Source organism: Thermobia domestica, chromosome 16 (genome assembly GCF_964235325.1).
Source record: "Thermobia domestica chromosome 16, izTheDome1.hap1.1, whole genome shotgun sequence".
NCBI lineage: Eukaryota > Metazoa > Arthropoda > Insecta > Zygentoma > Lepismatidae > Thermobia > Thermobia domestica.
Genome location: NC_137469.1, coordinates 78,048,354 through 78,067,491, shown reverse-complemented (window position 1 = coordinate 78,067,491; position 19,138 = coordinate 78,048,354). Strand labels below are relative to the sequence as shown.

At 37.1% G+C, this 19,138-nt stretch overlaps 1 protein-coding gene across 9 annotated transcripts in view; it reads left to right on the top strand.

The window, feature by feature from the left end:
- LOC145673181 (multiple PDZ domain protein-like) overlaps positions 1–19,138 on the top strand; it is an 817,414-nt gene that overhangs the window by 383,111 nt on the left and 415,165 nt on the right. For all 9 annotated transcript variants that reach the window (XM_081742643.1, XM_081742640.1, XM_081742641.1 and 6 more), the window contains 3 exons: positions 3,062–3,151; positions 7,614–7,806; positions 9,977–10,178. In XM_081742643.1, the coding sequence (XP_081598769.1) occupies positions 3,062–3,151; positions 7,614–7,806; positions 9,977–10,178 (485 nt within the window). The remainder of the gene's footprint in view (positions 1–3,061; positions 3,152–7,613; positions 7,807–9,976; positions 10,179–19,138) is intronic.

The following is a 19,138-nucleotide window of genomic DNA, read 5'->3' as shown; positions in this document are numbered from 1 at the left end:
AACTCAGTAATAAGATGTAATGACTAAAATATTAATTATGGGTTGGTAGCTTAGATACTTGCGCAATATCTTGTAACTGTAAGTTTAAATCAAGTTAAGGCTCGCGATGCTTGTATTTGTTTTAATGTAGGTCTATCGATTGACAACTAAATTATTTTCTTGAGTTGTAGCCAAGAAAGAATTCCGATACGTTTCCCCTCGAGAACTATGGAAGTTCTCTTCGTTGGTCTATTGGCTAGCGCATGTGTCTTTGTTGTACGTGGTTCTGTGAGAGCCCAACAATTAATTTTACAATGTTTCACTTTCATTAATCATCTGTCTCCTCTAGCATAAAGAGCATAATCATGGGAAGTTAAACTAAAGAAATTTCATTTCATTGTTTCGATTAATGTGAACCCTTTGGGGGAAAAGGAAGTGAAGAAGAAATTTTTCTTAATTTTTTAAAGGGCTACGGGATTGGATAGCTTGTCTTTCGGGATTGCCTTGTAAAACCTGATTACAATGTATCTTTCTTTTAGGATTATAATCGTAATCCAACCTTTTGGTAAATGTGAAATAAAAGTATCGATAAAATGTCAGCGTATGGGTAATGTAAGCATAAATATCATTGGTTCAATACACAATAAATTCACAACTTTTATTTATGAGTATAGAAATTCCCTTTGAACTCCCTCTGAATTTCTTTCAGACCCTAGGTCTCTTGTGACAAAGAATTAATTCTATTATCTGTTTTCATACACAATATAATTTTGAAACTTGGGAGCCTAGTGTTGTCCTTGTGTCTGTAATACGTAATCATTTGTCGATTGACTTCAGAAGACTGAGTTTAGCCCGTGAGCATAAGTTGCATATAGTTCAAACATATCAGATGTACGGTCTTGTTTAACAAATCCTGTGTGCACATATGAAATTCAAAGACAAAGGTAATCAATCGTCTTTAAACAGCTGTATTTTTATTTCAAGTGTAAGTACTAAAATGTGCTACGTAGATTTCCGGCCAATTGTTTCATCGCCGGTATCTTTGAGCAATGAGATAGCAGTGGAAGACAAACTTCGTTCTTCTAACTTGATACTTTGAAAAACTTACGCAAGTGGTTTTGTTACTTAAATACATATCTATTCACTCTAATCAATTTCAAAAGTACCATTAACTTTGTAATAACATAATGAATGTAAGAGTTACCCTGAAAATGTATTTTGTATTTCTTTTTTTAATATGAAATTCATTTTTTCTGAATTTCACGAGCTATAAGAAATCAATTGTCAGGCTCCCCACTTTAAATTTTAATCGCTCCCCTACCGCCTCAATGTAACATTGGGTTTATTTCTTTTAAATATATATATATTTTTTAAATATGGTAGAAATACTGAATTTTTAAATTACCAAACCATGCTAAATAATGACAGGTTAGATATAAGAGAAAGTTATCTTTATCTACCTTCTTAATTAGGGGCGGATCCAAATCTCCTTCGGAGGCGGTTAGATTATCAGTTTCTCTCTCACCAGTCTTTTGCAGCACATCCGAAAATGATCTCAATGCAAATTTGTTACTGAAGGTACTGTCAATCGATCGATCACATGGTCCAAATTGGTAGCAATTTCGAAGACGCCTTATCTCAAAACTACACAATAGAACTTGCTTTAAACAATGAAAGCGCAGTTGCCAAAGTATAACTTTGATTCACAAAGATAAACTTCGAGGTTTCGTTAACAGATGAATTAGGAATTCCTTACACTCTAATGCTACGAAGTTCTCAGTGTTCCTTTGTACAACACTGAGGTTAGTTTATTCGCAAGTTATTGTCATATTAATATGGAGGTTTTTTGCAGTCCCTTAAAATGTTCTGAAAATAACTTCCATAACTTTTGAAATTGTGTTTGTCTTAACTTGAACATATGCGTGAAGTGGTTTATTATGAACAGGGCAAAAACAACTGTGATAGATTAATTACAAGTGATCCGGTTAGAAACACTGTTGTTTGTATTTTAGTTCCAAAATCGGCCGCCCGCACTCGTTCGCTGGTGGACTAATACCTGTGTGGTTTGCAATTGACGTACAAATTATTCTGCCGTTTACTGCATCTCGGTATCTCAAACCGTTTCGGAGAAAATATTTAAAATGATTGTTGTTTTTCTTTTCTTTTACAGCATTACAGTGATAGCTTTTAGTAGCTGTTATTACAAGTTGTCGCAGTTACTTGAATCAATCAGTGTTGCAAACTTCAACAGTGTTTATCATATCTCAGCAACCGTTTGAGATATTGAAATGCTGTACACGATAAAATAATTTACACATCCATTACAAACCATACAGGTAACTAGATATGATACTTATGGAAGCATTTTGTCGAAATAAAGCATTTCAAAACAAATAAGTTTTTCAAGCCCTGGTAACTTGGTTGCTGTTCGTTCGAAACAAGTCATACCGTGACCATGGTATCTAACTCTAAGGTACTTTCGATGTGCGTTATCCTGTTCATCTCCGTTGTGCTGTATGTCCGTTACAGGCTTCCATACTTTGAATATTTGTGATACAATAACATCTTTACTGAATAATACAACTGAATAAATACTGTTTCCAACACTGAATAAATAAACTTGCTATATAAGTTTTAATTTGGCATGTTGATTTGAAATGTGTAATAATCTAACGTAGTGCCATTTGAAAAAAATATAACTTTATATTGGGTTGGCAACAGTGTTCATCCGGTGATGTTACAAAATACCTAGGACGCTGTCCCCCTCCCTATAGTTTCTTGGTGGAAAATTTCGCTTCTTTGTTTTTACGATTTCTGAGATACTAATACTATCATTATAAATGGACCACCCTATACACACATATATATAACCAATGATTTATATCCCAATTTTGAGGATGTATTTTTTTTTTCATGACCCCAGGGATGGATAGATTCAGCATTAGTTCTATTTCATTCCACATTCTTAAATTAGTACGTAATTCTTCGTTGCATTCTTATCTAAATTTCAAGCGATATGTTAAAAGAGAGAATTCTGTATTCTACGTGATCTGAAACAATAAAGTACTTTAATAATTTGCAGGAACCACCTCCCGTTCCTACAACTCCACCACCAGAATCTGAAGAGGAACCTGAAAGAAGTACAGATGATGAATTAAGTGATATGGTGCAGGTAAGGCTGAAGTGGTCTTAGCGTTCGCATCGTAATTATCTAATTTCTGTAAGCTTTTGTTTTGAATGTGAAAATTTTAACATGTTCGTCCAATATTCATAAAATTTTTTAAACGAAATTTAGACGTGTATTGTGGTTAGCATATAAAGCTTTAACACGGGAGATCGAGTTCGATTCCCGGTGAGAGCTGTTGTGGTACGGATCCAAACGATGAACATATTTTTGTTTTCTTAATGATAACGTATTTCTTACAATTTATATCAAGTTTTTGCCATAGTATACGTAAATTACAAGTCTTGAGAAAAGATAAAATGTATATACTGCAATTGGTAACTCAAAGAATGTATGCCTCGCAAAATCACCAAATATATCTCAATTTTGTAAAAATAAAGAAAACAGTTTTCCAAATTTTACGAATAGCACTTCGAAATTCTTAACATAAAAAGCGGAAGCTGATGTAGTGTGAGTTGGACTTCTCTGGTTTGAACAAATTATTTTCACTTCAACTCCCAGAGTACGTATAATGCAACTTTAAGGTTTCTACTTTTTAAAATTAATATTTTTATGTTCTTGTTTTGTCTTCGACTTATCTTCTTCGTAGAATTACTCTTCGCCACTGAGAATAGAAGTTTTATTCGCAATTTTTCTCTCTGATTGAATTACAAATACAAGTTACTCTTAGCATTTTGCACATACCAATAAAACTTTCGGCCAATCGTTTTCGTTTGATACTTGTTTGTATCGAAGAAGTCTTTAAGTTTTTACTTTCTGTCGTATGTACTGTGGTTTGTATGAACAGAATATTGAGATGCCTTTTTCATCGACCATACTTTAGTTTTTCGAAACTGGTAAAATATTCACAACATATATACATATAAGAAATATAAATGAAATTAAAATTGTTACCTTTAATTTTTGTGGAGTAGATTATTTACCGAATTTTCGACCTGTGATCTTCATCAGGAAACAGATAGTGACAGAAAATTAAAGATGATAATTTTAATTTCATTTATATAGTGTAATTTGTGTAAAATGAAATCTGTTGCATTTTATGTATACAGGGTGCTCCAAAAGTAGGTATACAGTACAGTACTGATCAGCTCGTTGCATTTTATATCATTTCTTATTGTTATCCATCAGGTAGACTTAGTTTCTTTATTATTTGTTCCTAATGTATGTTTTACTTACTACTTACACTGAGCTAGGAAGAGCAGAAGCAAATAAACCCATAAAATAGAATGTTATACTTGATTAATGCAGGGGTGTAACGCCCTGTATATCTTAGGTCTTTATTAAGGGAGTTAAATATTTTTGGGCACATTTGTTAGAATTTGGACAACATTAATCGTTCATTCATTTTATATCGTGTTGCCTAAGGATGCCATTGCACATCAATTAATAATTTATGCTTTGAATGATGGTATTATTATTATTCTATGAAAATATTTTCTTGTAAATTAACTGGAGTACGAAGTTGTATACTCTTCGAATTAATTTTCTAAGCATTCTGTGTAACCGACGGTAAACCTTCCGTGTAACTATCATCACGAATATCATTAGTGCATGTTCTTAGTTCGATTCGATTTTCTGTCCGAATACAGAAATTTCAGGGTTTCCCAAAATAATGAGGTAATTGGAGAAACATTTAGTTTCAGCGGCATGAACTGAGATCTAAATATTAAGAAACATCTACAATAAGAGCCGATGTGTTGACTATAAATGACGTAAATAAAAATCTTCCGTGGGCACTAAGAATAGCGGTGGCAGCGGCGGCGGCGATGATGATGATGATGATGGTGGTGGTGACTATTATTATTATTATTATTATTATTATTATTATTATTATTATTATAAAACCTGTTAATTGTACCATCTGTCTAACTTGGAACTCGGTTGCATTGAGGCAACAATATTTCTTTGCTATTAATGTTAAATTTACTTGGACATCTACGCGATCTTCATTTCTTAGAAACTCTTTCAGAACATAATGTACAGGATCTCCGGGAAGGAATGTGTGCTTTAAAAAATACATTTTCGGATGGGGGCGCGATGGCTCAGTGGTAGAGCGTTCACCTCCGGTGCTTGGGGTCCCTGGTTCGATCCCAGCTAGCGCCGTGTGGACTTTGTGGTGGACAAACACCGTGCTCGTGGGTTTTCTCGGGGTTCTCCCGTTTCCTCCCACTTCCTTCATTCCACCATTTCACTCATCTCTCATCATCATCGTCTCCTTTAGCCTAACCGGCATAACCGTGGGACGTAAAACTTAAAGATTCCATTTCATTTTCAAAAATACATTTTCGGGTCCACTAGTGTGATATTAGAATTCTTTATATACAAAAGGCAAAGTAATATATCGAAGTTTTTTTTTTTTAAACTACATTACAAAGGTTCAATTTGGGCCCCCTCCGTGACACAACACATATCTAGTCAATAGTCCATTTCGTCCTATACTCAAATTAACATGTCTCTTGTAACGGAAGCAAAGACTTCTGTGATTCGCTCTGGCAGCTCCATCAGATCTCGAGGCACTTATGGGACAAAGACACGTCTTTAACAAAGTCCTATAAAAAGAAGTCTCATGGTGTCATGTCTGGAGATCTCGAGGACCATCTCAATAACTCTTCATCATCAGGAGCAATGCGACTAATCCAGCACTGTAGAAAAGATTCATTCAGGTACCCTTTTATATCATTGTGGAAGTTGAGTGGAGCTCCATCCTGTTGGGAAATGAAATCTCAGGAGTCCTCTTCAAGTTTAGGTATCTGTCACATCTGGAGCATGTTAAGATACGAGTGTCCCGTTGCAGATCTTTCTGCAAAGAAAAATGCCTCATAAACCTTTTTATGTACATGGCAGCAAAGATATTTAACTTTGGAGATTCTCTGACATGCTCACTGATCTGTCGAGGATGCTCTGAACCCCAGATTCAAACATTATCCTATTGACTTTTCCGTTGACATGGAAGGTCGCTTCACCATTGAAGTCATCATTTTCCAGGAATCCCAACATGTCTACACTGAAGACAGTGCGAAGTTTTTTTGTCATCTTCAGTGAGTGCGTGCACAAGTTGCAGCTTGTAAGCTTTGGATTTCAAACGCTTACGAAGAACATCTCAGACAGTTAAGCGAGGCAATGCTAACTCACGGCCCCCCTTTCCGAACTGACTTCGTGCGGCTGCGTTGGAAAGACTGTTAAACTTTATCCACCATCTTCTCTGAATGCGAAGGACAGCCAGTGCTTTTGCCTTTGCATTCGCAATCTGTCTCCATGAGTTGTGCATGCTAACGCTTAATGGAGTTCTTGTCAGGTCGATCGACTCCAAACTGTCGTCGAAAATTGCGTTGAACTGTGATAACGGACTTTGCCTTTGCGTATTCCACAGCACAAGATGCCTTCTGTTGATGTATGGGCGCCGTTTTTTTTTTTTTTTTTTTTTTTTTTTTTTTTAAGGTGCTCTTGGGAACGGTGGGTATTTAAATCAACCTCTCTCCACGTATCGACCTGGAAAAAATAAAGGAAAGGGTACGGTCTTTTTTGGATATTCTATATTTTACTGTTTTATGCTTATGAAAGTCAATAAAACCTTTCATTCGTCAATTTAACTTTTGATGTTTCACTAATAAGAGGGATGACGCAATATGGATGTTTTGAGTATTTCCTGAAACTGACGATCTCACCTGGATCTGGATAGGTGGAAGGAAGGAAAGAATAGAGATTGCCGTAGCATTTTGGATAATTAGCATACCTAAATTACAACATTTAAAACATTTAGTGTGAATGTTAAACTATTATTATTATTATTATGACATACGCTGTTTTTATATTGTGTAAATAATTATTACTGTGTATTATTTATAAAATAAGATAGTACGGAGGTAACATTTAGTTACTGCTCCAGAAACGCTTACGATATAGTCTATAATAGTTTTTGCTTCAAAATACATTTATTTCCTGCAAGTTGGCCGCTTTCCAATGCAACCGATGGTGACCAATATGGATAGGTTTCACTGATTATCATTATTTATATATTGGAATATTTGTTCACTCTTCCTTTGTACACTCATGTTCAAAATGATTGTCGCATATCTATAACTGTCTTCTTGTAAGAATGTAATTTGATAATGATTTTGCAGGGAATTTTTGATACTGATACTATATGTATAATCGGGAAATGTATATTTGTGGTAACAAAAATTAGAATGAGCAAAACAAAATGTTGCTAAATAGACAAGAAAGTTTTATTTTCGTTTTATTGTTCTTATTTACTGATCTTTTGACATGAAATTTGGCACATACATGTCTTTGCCGATTATACACATACTAACATTATAAGAAATACCAGGCGAATTCGAATTCGTTACCAAATTATATTCATTCCTACAACAACATATTTATAGACATGCGACAATAATTTTGGACATGAATGTACATTGACATATATTCTTACTATTGAAATTTTCAGTTAATGGTACCTGTAACGACAGAACGCCTGATTCCTAGTCATCCGTTGCCAACAATTGTGGATCGAAGTCCAGGCACAGACGAAGAAGATCAAATTACGGAAGTACCCGCATCGTCGTGGGCTGCCGAAATCCTTCCACTACCTTCAAGTCTTGAAAGAACCATCAAAATACAGAAAGGAGCCGATCCGCTGGGTTAGTATAATTACCGTTCATGCTCAGCTTGGTAATAGGAACTTTTAAGCATTACATCTGTTGTTAGTACTACATGCCTCTTATATGATACTGTACTGTATATATTGATATGAAATATGTTTAAACACTTTTGCTAATCGATGTTACGAGATATATAGTAGTTAAACTAATAATAACGGGTTTTGAAGAGGAACATTTCATCAGTTTTGCTCTACCCAACTTAGAAGTGTGAAATATAAGCATATTTCGTTTTATTCGAGTTCTCAGTAGTGATAAATCCAATTATGTCATTTTAGTTTGACTTCGTAGCGGAATGTTACTCAGTAAGAAAGGAGTCAGAGAGGCTTTGAAACCTTTTGGATAAAATTAACACAAGGATGTTTAATTAATATGTATTTTTCCTTTTTAAATGCATTGAGGCTTATTCATAAAACATCAAAATTCTCAAGAAGAAATTCTATTGGAGTCTCTGAGAAGACCTAAATACAAGGTGGGGCCAAAAGTGTTCGCACATAGAAAATGAAGAAATTGAAGTTTTTGATTTTACGCCACACAGTAATACCCTTCCAATACTAAAGGAGGCGAAACTTATTAATTATGAAATAATTGGCGTAATGAGGTGTGAAAGGAAACGGGAGAACCTCGAGAAAACCCACGGACACGATATTGTTCACCACAAACTAACTTGAGGTGGGATTGAGCTTAGTGCCCTTTACACCAGATGTGGGCCCTCTACCGCTGAACTACTGTGGCGCTTACATAGGAAATTGTATGGTTACTTTTACCAGATGCAATACTGGTTAGGTTTCCAATTTCCCCATAGATTATGGCTTGAAATACAGACTTCCGTGGAGTGATTCCTTTACATGTCATATCTGAATTTCTTTATGTACGATCATTTGAAAACGGGGATGTACAAGGTGAAGATTATCAGCATTGAACTCCTTAAACCATGGATCCTTGAGCTTTGTGTATTCACAACATAAGAGATTGTGGAGGGTGTTTAATGTAAGCGGTTGGTACGTCTGTACATGTGTATTCGTAATTATGGTAGTCAAATTAAACATGCATTGTGGTTTTGCTGTAGTATGTCCAAACTGGGATGAGACTGCTTTTGGACATTGACAAGAAATATACAAACATTAAATTGGCGAAAAAACTTGAAATTTTACGTTATCAATCATTTAAGGGGCATAGTAGCATCCCATGCTTCACGTCTCGGGAAAGGCCTTCCGATGTGACGGTAGCTATATGGAAATTTTGAATCTAACCGTCAACTGGCATTTAGTGAAAAAGTCTTAATGTACACAAACAGGAAAATAAGCTAGAGAGAAATATGTCTTAATCTATAGACAGTCAAAGAAACTGAAAGGGTATAAATACATGGTTTCTTTATTTAAGTTATAATGGTTAGAATAACGTAAAACAATGAGTGACAAAAAGATCTACAGTAGGGTTAATTTTCTATCTGTTCTTTCCGCACTGACAGGCAAGGAAAAATATGCTAATTATTATGATAACCTTCAGTGACGATACTCCAAAAGGAGCGCCACCTCCTTGTGACTCAATCTAATATTGATTGGCTCTTTTATGGTGCACACGATGAAAACAGATTTCCACAGCGCGTATAGGAAGATGATTGTCTATAAGCGTTCTTTGTCTGTGTCTTTGGAGACTTTTGATTAACCTTTTATTTCTTTTCGGCTAAATTGTTTAGATAAAAAAAAGATCCTTCGGTTTAAAAAAGTGTAAACATCATAGGACAGCTGTAATGTGAGTGTCCTGTCTTGCTATAATATGAGTGATGATGGGCTTCAAGGTAATAGTCAAGAAGGATTGATGAAATAGGAAACAGAGGTAAATGGGAAAATTTGCACTGAAAGCACAATCTGGTTCCAACTCGTAATTTTACCATGCAGACAAACGTTGAATGAACCAGTGCTATTTTCGGTAAGTATTTTGACAAATAAATTAATACTTTCTCCATGTCAAAGAAAATTTACTTGAAATGGTCCATCCTCTCCGAAGTTACTGGCCGAAGAACATGCGTGGAGTAGTTGCTTACTGTGATGTGGCAACTCTACATGCCCAAAACTATAGATTAAATCTGAATATTGTATTGTTTTATATTCTCGAAAATTAATAAATGCTATTCCTTATTTTAATACAGGTGTAATAGTGGATGTAGTTGATAAAGGAGTTAATGGAATGTTAGTAACGTCCGTAGCTCCAGGAGGTGCCATAGATAAAGATGGACGAATAGTTGCCGGAGATTATCTAATTTCAGTGAACAATGAGAGTATGAGGAAGATCACAAACTCTCAAGCTAGAGCAGTGCTTCGGCGAACTCAGCTTATTTCCACAGATATAAGGTAAATGTTTATTGATAGTTTTATATACTTTCGAGCAGCCGTAGGAGTTTATAATGCCCAGGAGTAATAGAGAAAGCTTGAACTTGAGAATTCAAAAATTTCCATATTTCGTATTTTGTAAGTACCGAAAGACTATATATCTCCTGTTATTGAACTGTATCTACTTGACATGAACTGTATCTACTTGACTTGCTTGGTGTGCTAGTATGCGTGCTAGTGCAATAAATTTTTGACTGCCTTTTTCCTGTAGGAAACATTGATTAATTCCAGGTAATCAAATTAGGCATTGTCCTTCAATGACGAGTTTCAGAATTTGTCAGAATTTTCCAAACACCTTTCAGAGTAGGTACAATGGCTGGAACATTTTTATGCAGCACACAATTCCATTTATTAGTCAGCAAAAGGATCCAGTTAAGGATTAGGAATTATATTTCTGGACTTCCGACATCTATGGCCCGTCAGGTATTAGCGATGACGTCCAAGGACGATCACAGTATCCGGGGAAGTGAGGAAGATAGATCACGTAGGATCACGTGTGATTCAGAGTCTACGTTAAATAGATGATCTACATCTTGGTGTTGAAAATCAATGGTCAAAAAGTTATTCAGTTGCTTTAGAAACGATCAAATCCAATGTACAGAGTTAGTATAAATGATCCATTCGTTTTGAAAAGGCTATATTTTCAAAAGTATTACACGTACACACATGAAAGATATATGGAAAGAACCACAAACTCAGCCAGTTTGTACTGTGTAGCAGCACTAGTCCATTATCTTTCCGATGGCAGTGTAGCAGTACCAGATTAGTATCTGTCGAAAATGGAGGGGAAAGCAAGAAAAAATTTTTTGTGTACTTGAATATGCCAGATATTCGTCTGTTATAGCTGTGCAACGCACTTTCAGAAAAGAGTATGGAAAAGAACCGTCATGTAAACAAAGCATTTTTGCGGTGGTATCGGCAATTCAAGGACACGGTTGCCTCTGTGAAAGGAAAAGCACGTGGCCTCCCAGATCTCCTGATTTAACGCCCTGCGACTTCTTCCTGTGGAGGTACGTTAAGGACCTTGTCTACGTACCTCCACTACCGCAATCCCTAAGAACGCATCAGTGCTGCAGTGCAGACAATTGGCAGGGCTACAAAATGTATGAAATGAGCTCGAGTATCGTTTGGACGTGTGTCGTGTCACCAAAGGGACAGATATTGCACATTTGTAGAGAGTGTTCAAACTTGGTGAGTTTCTGGTTCTTTTCATATATCTTTCGTGTGTGTACGTGTACTACCTTTGAAAATATAGCCTTTTCAAAATGAATGAATCATTTATGCTAACCCTGTATACTTGAATTTCAATGCATCATGAAAATATTATCGTGGCCCTATTTTACAAGTTCATAAATACTTTAATATACGATATATGAAGCAAGTTATTTTTTCACTATTAGTTAAATAGTATGTATGTTAGTAGGTATGAAATCGTTGATTTTTTTTACAGAATCGATTGAGAAATTAGAATTGAAGAAATAGGTTGAGCCGTGTTGGCAATATCAGTTACTTTTTATTCTTGAATAGCTTCAATTCCTTGTACAGTAATTCTTTATTGAAGACATATTAAAGACAGTATGCAATGCACATTCATTGTTATTTTTATGTAATGTTTGTGTCTCACGTCAGAATTTAAAAAATGACTTCAAAGTGAAAAATCACCAGAGACTAAAAGGCGAGGGGGGAAGGGAAACCAGTTTCACCGCCACTGGATCCTACAGTATATTCATTTATTCGGGGAAATCCGGAGAGTATACATACTGTGTGTTTCTAACTCAAGTTCATAGTGGTTCACCTTAATGTGTAAAATCAAACTAACACATGAAATTGTCTTTTAAGGCGTTAAAAAGAGTCGAGTTCGTCGTTAAAAGTCCAGTGGAAAAAGAAGGAGGGAGCTTGCGTGCAAGTTCATTCCCAATCTTGAGAGAAAATCGGATGTTAGTCTCAGTCTTGTCGTGTAGTGTTCGGTAGGCAGAAGCTAAAGGAACTGGAGCTGTGCCTCTCGCCCTCCTGTATGCAGATAATTTTGAAAGACTTACTTCATGATGAGAGGCAATTTTCTGTGTACCAAATTGTCATATAACACACTTCGTAATCTTTGTACAGTTGAGCAATTGAATTAGTGTGGTGTACCCATACTCTTTATTATTCACTTTAACAGTTTGCAGCGTACAAAATAGTAAGTTGTAATTACCACTTTGAAATAAGTGTTGGTAAATGTTTAATTAGTCATAATGCATATTAAAACTGATTTCGTTTTAAGTTATTTTATTAAGTTGTTAGTTGTTACATTGATAAGCTTACGTGAAGATCCGGTTTTCTTCTCTCTTATTGGCTTGTTCCATTACACAGTAGTCAAGTCAAAAATAAATAAGAAAAAATAAATCAATGCTGTCGTAATTCTAGCCTAGTTTCTAACCGGAAACCGTATAAATTCATTGAATGTGATGCAAATGGGATTACGCTTTCTGATAGCACGAAAGGTGTCTGTCTGTTCATACAGTGTATTCCATCAGATATTTGAATTCTCTTGGCGCTGAAAACGTAAGTAGTACGTGAGTGCTTATTTTCCCTGTGCTTTGATGTTGTAAGAACAATATTTCCTTTATAATAATTAGTATTAGTATTTTGTTGTAGTTTGCCAAATAGTTAGTCTTATATTAGGACTAATTCAGTGGAGAAACAAGTTCATTAAATTTTAAAAGTGAAAATTATGTAAGTATATAAATTCATACACTTCCATACCAATAGAAAGGATATGCGATTATTCAGAGGATGTTGTTTCTATCAAAAATAATCCTCAGTTCTCTAGGACTTCATAATGTGATTATGAATTATATATTTTCCGCCCTCATAAATCGTCTGTATTAATTAAAAATCGATGCAAAAAAAGTCCAAAATAATATGCAAACAAATGAGCTTCGTTTCAAAATGTGAAACTATGCTGGACTTCCAATCTATTCGAACGGAAGTAGTAGATCTATAACTTCCGCTTACAATAGGGAGATAGACATAGATGAAACCAGTTCTTCGGACACTGAATTCATATCAAAAACAGCTTCTAGTTATCACTTTCATATTTTACTATTCAGGAATCAATGCTGAAACCAGAAGTACTGGTTATATCAATAGAAAGTTGTACTAGTTTTTAATACATCCGGTTCCAGTAGAAGAGAAGCTGAGATAAAATCTATGCGTGGAATCCTGAATTCATATATAAAAAACCATTTATCAAATTCTATTACTGTTTTCACTCTATGGGAAAACAATAATAAAACCGGAAATGGTAGAATTCTACCAGTTCCAGTTGCAAAATAGGAATAAGATCGCAGATGGAACTTATTTTTGTGGTACTAAATCCATATCAAAAACTGATGCTTACTGTCTATTGCCTTTTTACCATGGCGATCAGTGCTTAAACTGGAAATCGTAGAATAACTTCTGGTTTGAATAGCGGGATAAAGATCGAGATGAAGCGTATTGTTGTGACGTGCGACTTTCCTCGATGTGTTTTAGCAAGAGCTTATGAGCCTGCCCCTTCCGTTGCTTTACCAACTTCAGATCGCGGTGAATCATGGTGTGCACTATCTTCAGTTACGTCTATAGCCGGTTCGCGATACTCCTCTTTGTGGGTGGCTTCTCCCTGGTGACCAGAGCCCCGACTTCCCGAATCTTAGTCCGTGTGCGGTTAGTGGCAGGCCAAGGGTTGGCCTGTTTCAGCCACACAGGAATCATCCCACGCCTATCCTTACTTGCCCCTTTCAACGCCTGTGATATACCATTTTTGAACACAGTAAATGCACGCTCCTTGCACAGTTTGATAATGGTACTGAACTGTAGTTCACGTCGGAAAGGGCAGTTATGTAGCCTTCCCAATAAGCACTTATTTTGGGCGGCATTTGTCCTGATAAACGCTTACCATACCTGTCACGCAGAGTCAATGGTCCAAGGAACTCACACGACTGGCAGCTTTCTTCTCTTCCCGCTTGGTGGTGCTGCACAAAGTGTTTAATTTCGTCACCATAGATCGGAAACAACCTCTGTACACCAGCTCTTGTTGAGTAGCAGTTGAGGTATTACAAGTTACAACGTAATTTTAAATGCCCTAATTCTCTTAATGAAGATTATGATGTGGTGTTCTGCCCGAAGGTAGGTGTTTGATCCGGACTCTGGACAAGGTAAACCCATGGTAATCTGCCATTGCCTTTCGTGGGATGATGACGTACTAAGAACGGGACCTACAGTTTAACTTGGGATCCGAACCATTTATGTCTCCACCGGAAATCAAACCCGGGACCCCTTGATTACAAGGCAACGAGCTTAACCACTCATCCATTGAGAAAAAATAATTGTTTACATTATTCACCGTCAGTAAAGGTTTTATAGCATCTATAATAATAATACGAGGGCAAGTAAAAAATTGTCTACACTTTCATTCTACAGTTTATTTACATGAAGCTAGGGTTATACTATGCACATAATTTTTCTACGTAATCTCCCTCCTTATCATTGCAATTGGCCCAACAGTCAAAGAGCTTACGTATTCCTTCCAAATAAAAGGTTTTCGGTTGGTCGTGAAGCCACTTTTGCACCGCATTTTGCACGTCTAAATCTGAGGCAAATCGGCGACCACGCAAAGCATCCTTGAGTGGCCCAACAAGTAAAAGTCAGATGGAGCTAGGTCTGGGCTGTAGGGAGGGGGTGTTCCAATATCTCAAATTTCAGCTTGTTGATGGTTTCAATAGTGTGATGAGCCATATGTGGCCGTGCATTGTCATGCAACAACAAAACTCTTTATGACAACAAGCCTCGGCGTTTGTTGCGAATTGCCGAGGTTCCAACATTTGACTGTAACTCGCACTGTTGATTGTCTTTCCCTTTTCCATGAAGTCTGCCAGTATGAGCCCCTGTGAGTTCCAAAACACAGTTAACATAACCTTTCCTGCGAATGGCTCAGTCTTGAATTTTTCTTCGTCTGAGATCCAGGGTGTTACCACTGCATACTCTGGCGCTTTGATGAACCCTTGTTTCAGCACCAGTGACTATTCTGCTTAAAAATGCATCACCTTCGTTGTTGAAGCGAGGGAGTAAGCGTTGACAGACCCTAACACGAGTGAGCTTGTGTTCTGCAGTAAGATTTCTTGGTACCCACTGTGCACATACTTTACGAAAACCGAGCTCGTCGTAGATGATTTGATGGGCAGAGCCATGACTGATGTTCAAAGCAGCTGCTACCTCATCGATAGTGATTTTTCTATTCGCCAGAACCATCTCTCGAGCTTGCTGAATGTTGTCATCTGTAGTGGAGGTTGATAGCCGTCCTGCTCCCTCTTCATTCGTTACATTTGTTCGACCACTTTTAAACTTCTCGAGCCACAAAACACAGTTTTGCGTGAGAAAACACTTCTCCCATATTGCGATGATAGTCTGCGATGACTGTCTGACCCTTTGACACCCTCCAACCAGAGGAATCGAATCACTGCTCGTTGTTCCTCTTTGGAACAAACTTCTAATGGAGCAGCCATAATATATCTGCAACAGAAGGAAGGAAATGGATGAATTAAGATCACACTTTCACAGCATTACCACAACAATATAACAATAAAATATGCGAGGACAGAAGACAAAGTGCGCAATGTAAGAAAAGTTATGACAAAAGTGTAGATAATTTTTGACTCGCCCTCGTAATACAATAAGCTATGTGTCTGTCTGTAGCGTTTTCCAGCCCGAGAATCATAATAGATAGAAACATGAAATTTTAATGTATTTTAAAGCTTTCAAAAAAATGATTCAAATGACCCGTTCCAGGTTCTAGGTCACACCTGAGCTGAGACACGGGGGTGCAAAGTCCCCATAAGAATAACATGGGGACATTTTAAAAATAATGGAAAACTACTAATATTAGAGTTGAATTAATAGTTTTTAGGGTCGCTGAGATGAATAGTGACAGTTTTAATACAATTCCACTTCAAGTTCATATTCCACTCCCCAGGGAGAGGGCGAGATTTTCAAAGTAATTGAAAACGACAGATATTAATGTTGGAGGTCAATGAGTTTAACAGTATCAGTTTTCATGATGTTCAAGTTCACCCTCATCCCTTAGAGTTGGGTGGGAGAGGATGGCTTTTTTAAAAATAATCAGATAAGCTAGCAAATTAGTAACTACTGTAATTAGAGCAAATTAAACACATTAACATAGTTTCTCGCGTATGTGCGGGACTCTGCGGGTTTAGTTGTGAATATTACTTTATTGCGAATAATATTTTAAAAATCCAAAATTTTGCCTGCTCCCTAAATTCTGCCGCCCTGTGTTCGAGCACAGAATAGCACTTACCTAAATACGGGCCTGCTAGTACGATGTAGAACCATCTTTACAGCTAAAACTACCTTTGACGAGAAATGAACTGATACAGGTTCTGGAATCGTGGTTAGTGAGATTTTGTACTCTTGTTACTTCAAAATGACCTAATTATTTTAGAGGGGATGGATGGGAACAAAACCTCACAATGTTTTAAGACATCATAATTCTCAGTGGTGTTGAGATCTGGGGTTTGTGGAGAGGTGGGAAAATTCCTAGTCATGATCCGTAAACTATGCTGTAACTGTCCTAGACATGTGACAGGAAGCGAAATCTTCTTGATAGACGCTTTACCAACAGGCAGGCCCGTATTTAGGTAAGTGCTATTCTGTGCTCGAGCACAGGGCGGCAAAATTTAGGGGGCGGCAAAACTTTGAAATTCTTTCTAAGATTCACAATAAAGTGATATTTAAAACTAGCAACACGTAGAGTCTAGGGTAAGCGCAAGAAAATGTTAATGTGTTTAATTCGCTCTAGTTGCAGTAGTTACTAATTAGCTACCTTATCTGATTATTTTTAAAAAGTCATCCTCTCTCACCCTCACCCCAAGGGGTGAGGATGAACTTGATCATGAAAACTGATACCGTTAAATTCAGAGACCTCGGAAACTAAGAAGTCAACACTAATATCTGTCGTTTTCGATTACTTTTAAAATCCCGCCTCTTCCCTGGGAAATGAAGTGTGACCTTGAAGTTGAATTGGATTAAAGCTGTCACTATTCATCTCAGCGACCCGAAAAACTATGAATTCAACTCTAATATTGGTCGTTTTCAGGAGGGAGTGGCAAATTTTGTGTAGGGGCGGCAAATTATTTAGAACACGGGGGCACACTATATATAAATATAGACCTGCCAACAGTAAACATTGTTCGGTCGATGATGATAACGTGATCCCGTAAAATTTTCCCTGTTAGACTGGGTAGTAATTGTTCTATGTAAGACTGCAATGGGCTTTGTAGAAAACCACGTTATCACTTCCCACGATGTGACAGAATCATTTCTTGCTTCAAGGTTAGCAGAAAACAGTCTGACGGTTAGGCTTCAGATGGTGTTCGCCACACGTATGGACATTCTGTTGTGGAAAACAACGTAAAATTCTATTAATTGGACCATATGACTGGTTTCCATTGGCAGTTCACAGCATGTGGTCCTTGCACTACCGAAGTCGTTTGGTAATATTTAGTGGTGTCACCAGGTGTTTGGCTATAACAGCCTTGCCATAAGCATCCATTTTATAGAGCCTCTACGCTCTCTTTTCTGGAAATCAGGGTCTTGCGGTGACAATTGATTCTGCCGTAATGTTAGTAACAGTTGTCTTCGTATTTCTTGACACAATTTGTTTAAGCCTTCTGCACCTGTATTGATAGTGTTGTCTTTGAACCACTGTTATGTTTCACATATTTAGTTTTTCTACCCACGTAACATTGGGGACAATGACTTTCGAAGCCCCCACTACACATGCCACCTTCATCACAGACGCTCCCATTGACCAGATGACCATAATCTGTACTCGTTGAAAGTCCGAGGAGTTTACCATTTGAACACATCACTGTCATACTACAACATTCTTGCTCAAATTGAATGCTGATAACAGGTAAGCAAGGCCCATCTCATTTCTGGACAACAAAACACGATCGCTAACTACAGTACGTGCTGTACGATAACACTCGAAACTTGTATGGGATTTTCAATTACTATTCACGTTATTTTGTCCAATACCGCTATATATATGCGTAAAGTGCGTAGTTTCAGAGCTAGGACTGTCCAAAATCGCGAAAAAGCCAAATTTCAACAGGCCCTATTTCGAATTCCAGAAACTGTGGATGGTGGTCCTTATCAGCGTAAAGGGAGCCACACATACACAATCCAAAAGTGCATATTTCGTCAATTTTCAATAGGTGATTCCTTACATCAAAATACAGGGTATTTCCTACAGGGTCTAATTCTCAGATATGCTCTTAATAGAGTTTCTAGATATACACCCTGATTTCAAGGAGGGTCCAAAGTAGGCAGGAAGTAAACCTTGACAACAATGGACATCCAATGCTTCCAAGGGAAGTCGGAAGTGTTAGGAACCGGCAGCTCCATGACTTTTGTGTTCGGAATAACGTGTGATGTGATGTATTTCATCACGGTATATTTCACGTTTTCCTCACTTGTAAGCGTGAAAGAAAATATTGCAGCACACGTTTTCCCGAGTGCGAGAGACCGTGCTGCTGGCGATCTTTAACACTTCGCGTCAAAGGATTCCATGTTCACTGTTATCAAGGCTTATCGTTTGCCTACTTTGGACCAATCATAAAGTTAGAGCATATCTCAAAATTCGGATGATGGCATATCCGGGAATTTCACCCTGTATGGAATACTCTGTACACCCATTGAACATTAATGAAATATGCATTTTTGGATTGCGTATGCGTGACTTCCTTTACGCTGATAAGGACCACCATTCACAATTTCTCGAATTCGAAATAGGGCCTCTTGAAATTTGGTCTTTTCGCGATTTTGGACAGCCCTATCTCTGAAACTATGCACTTTTCCCCACAGATCTACATGAAGTTTCT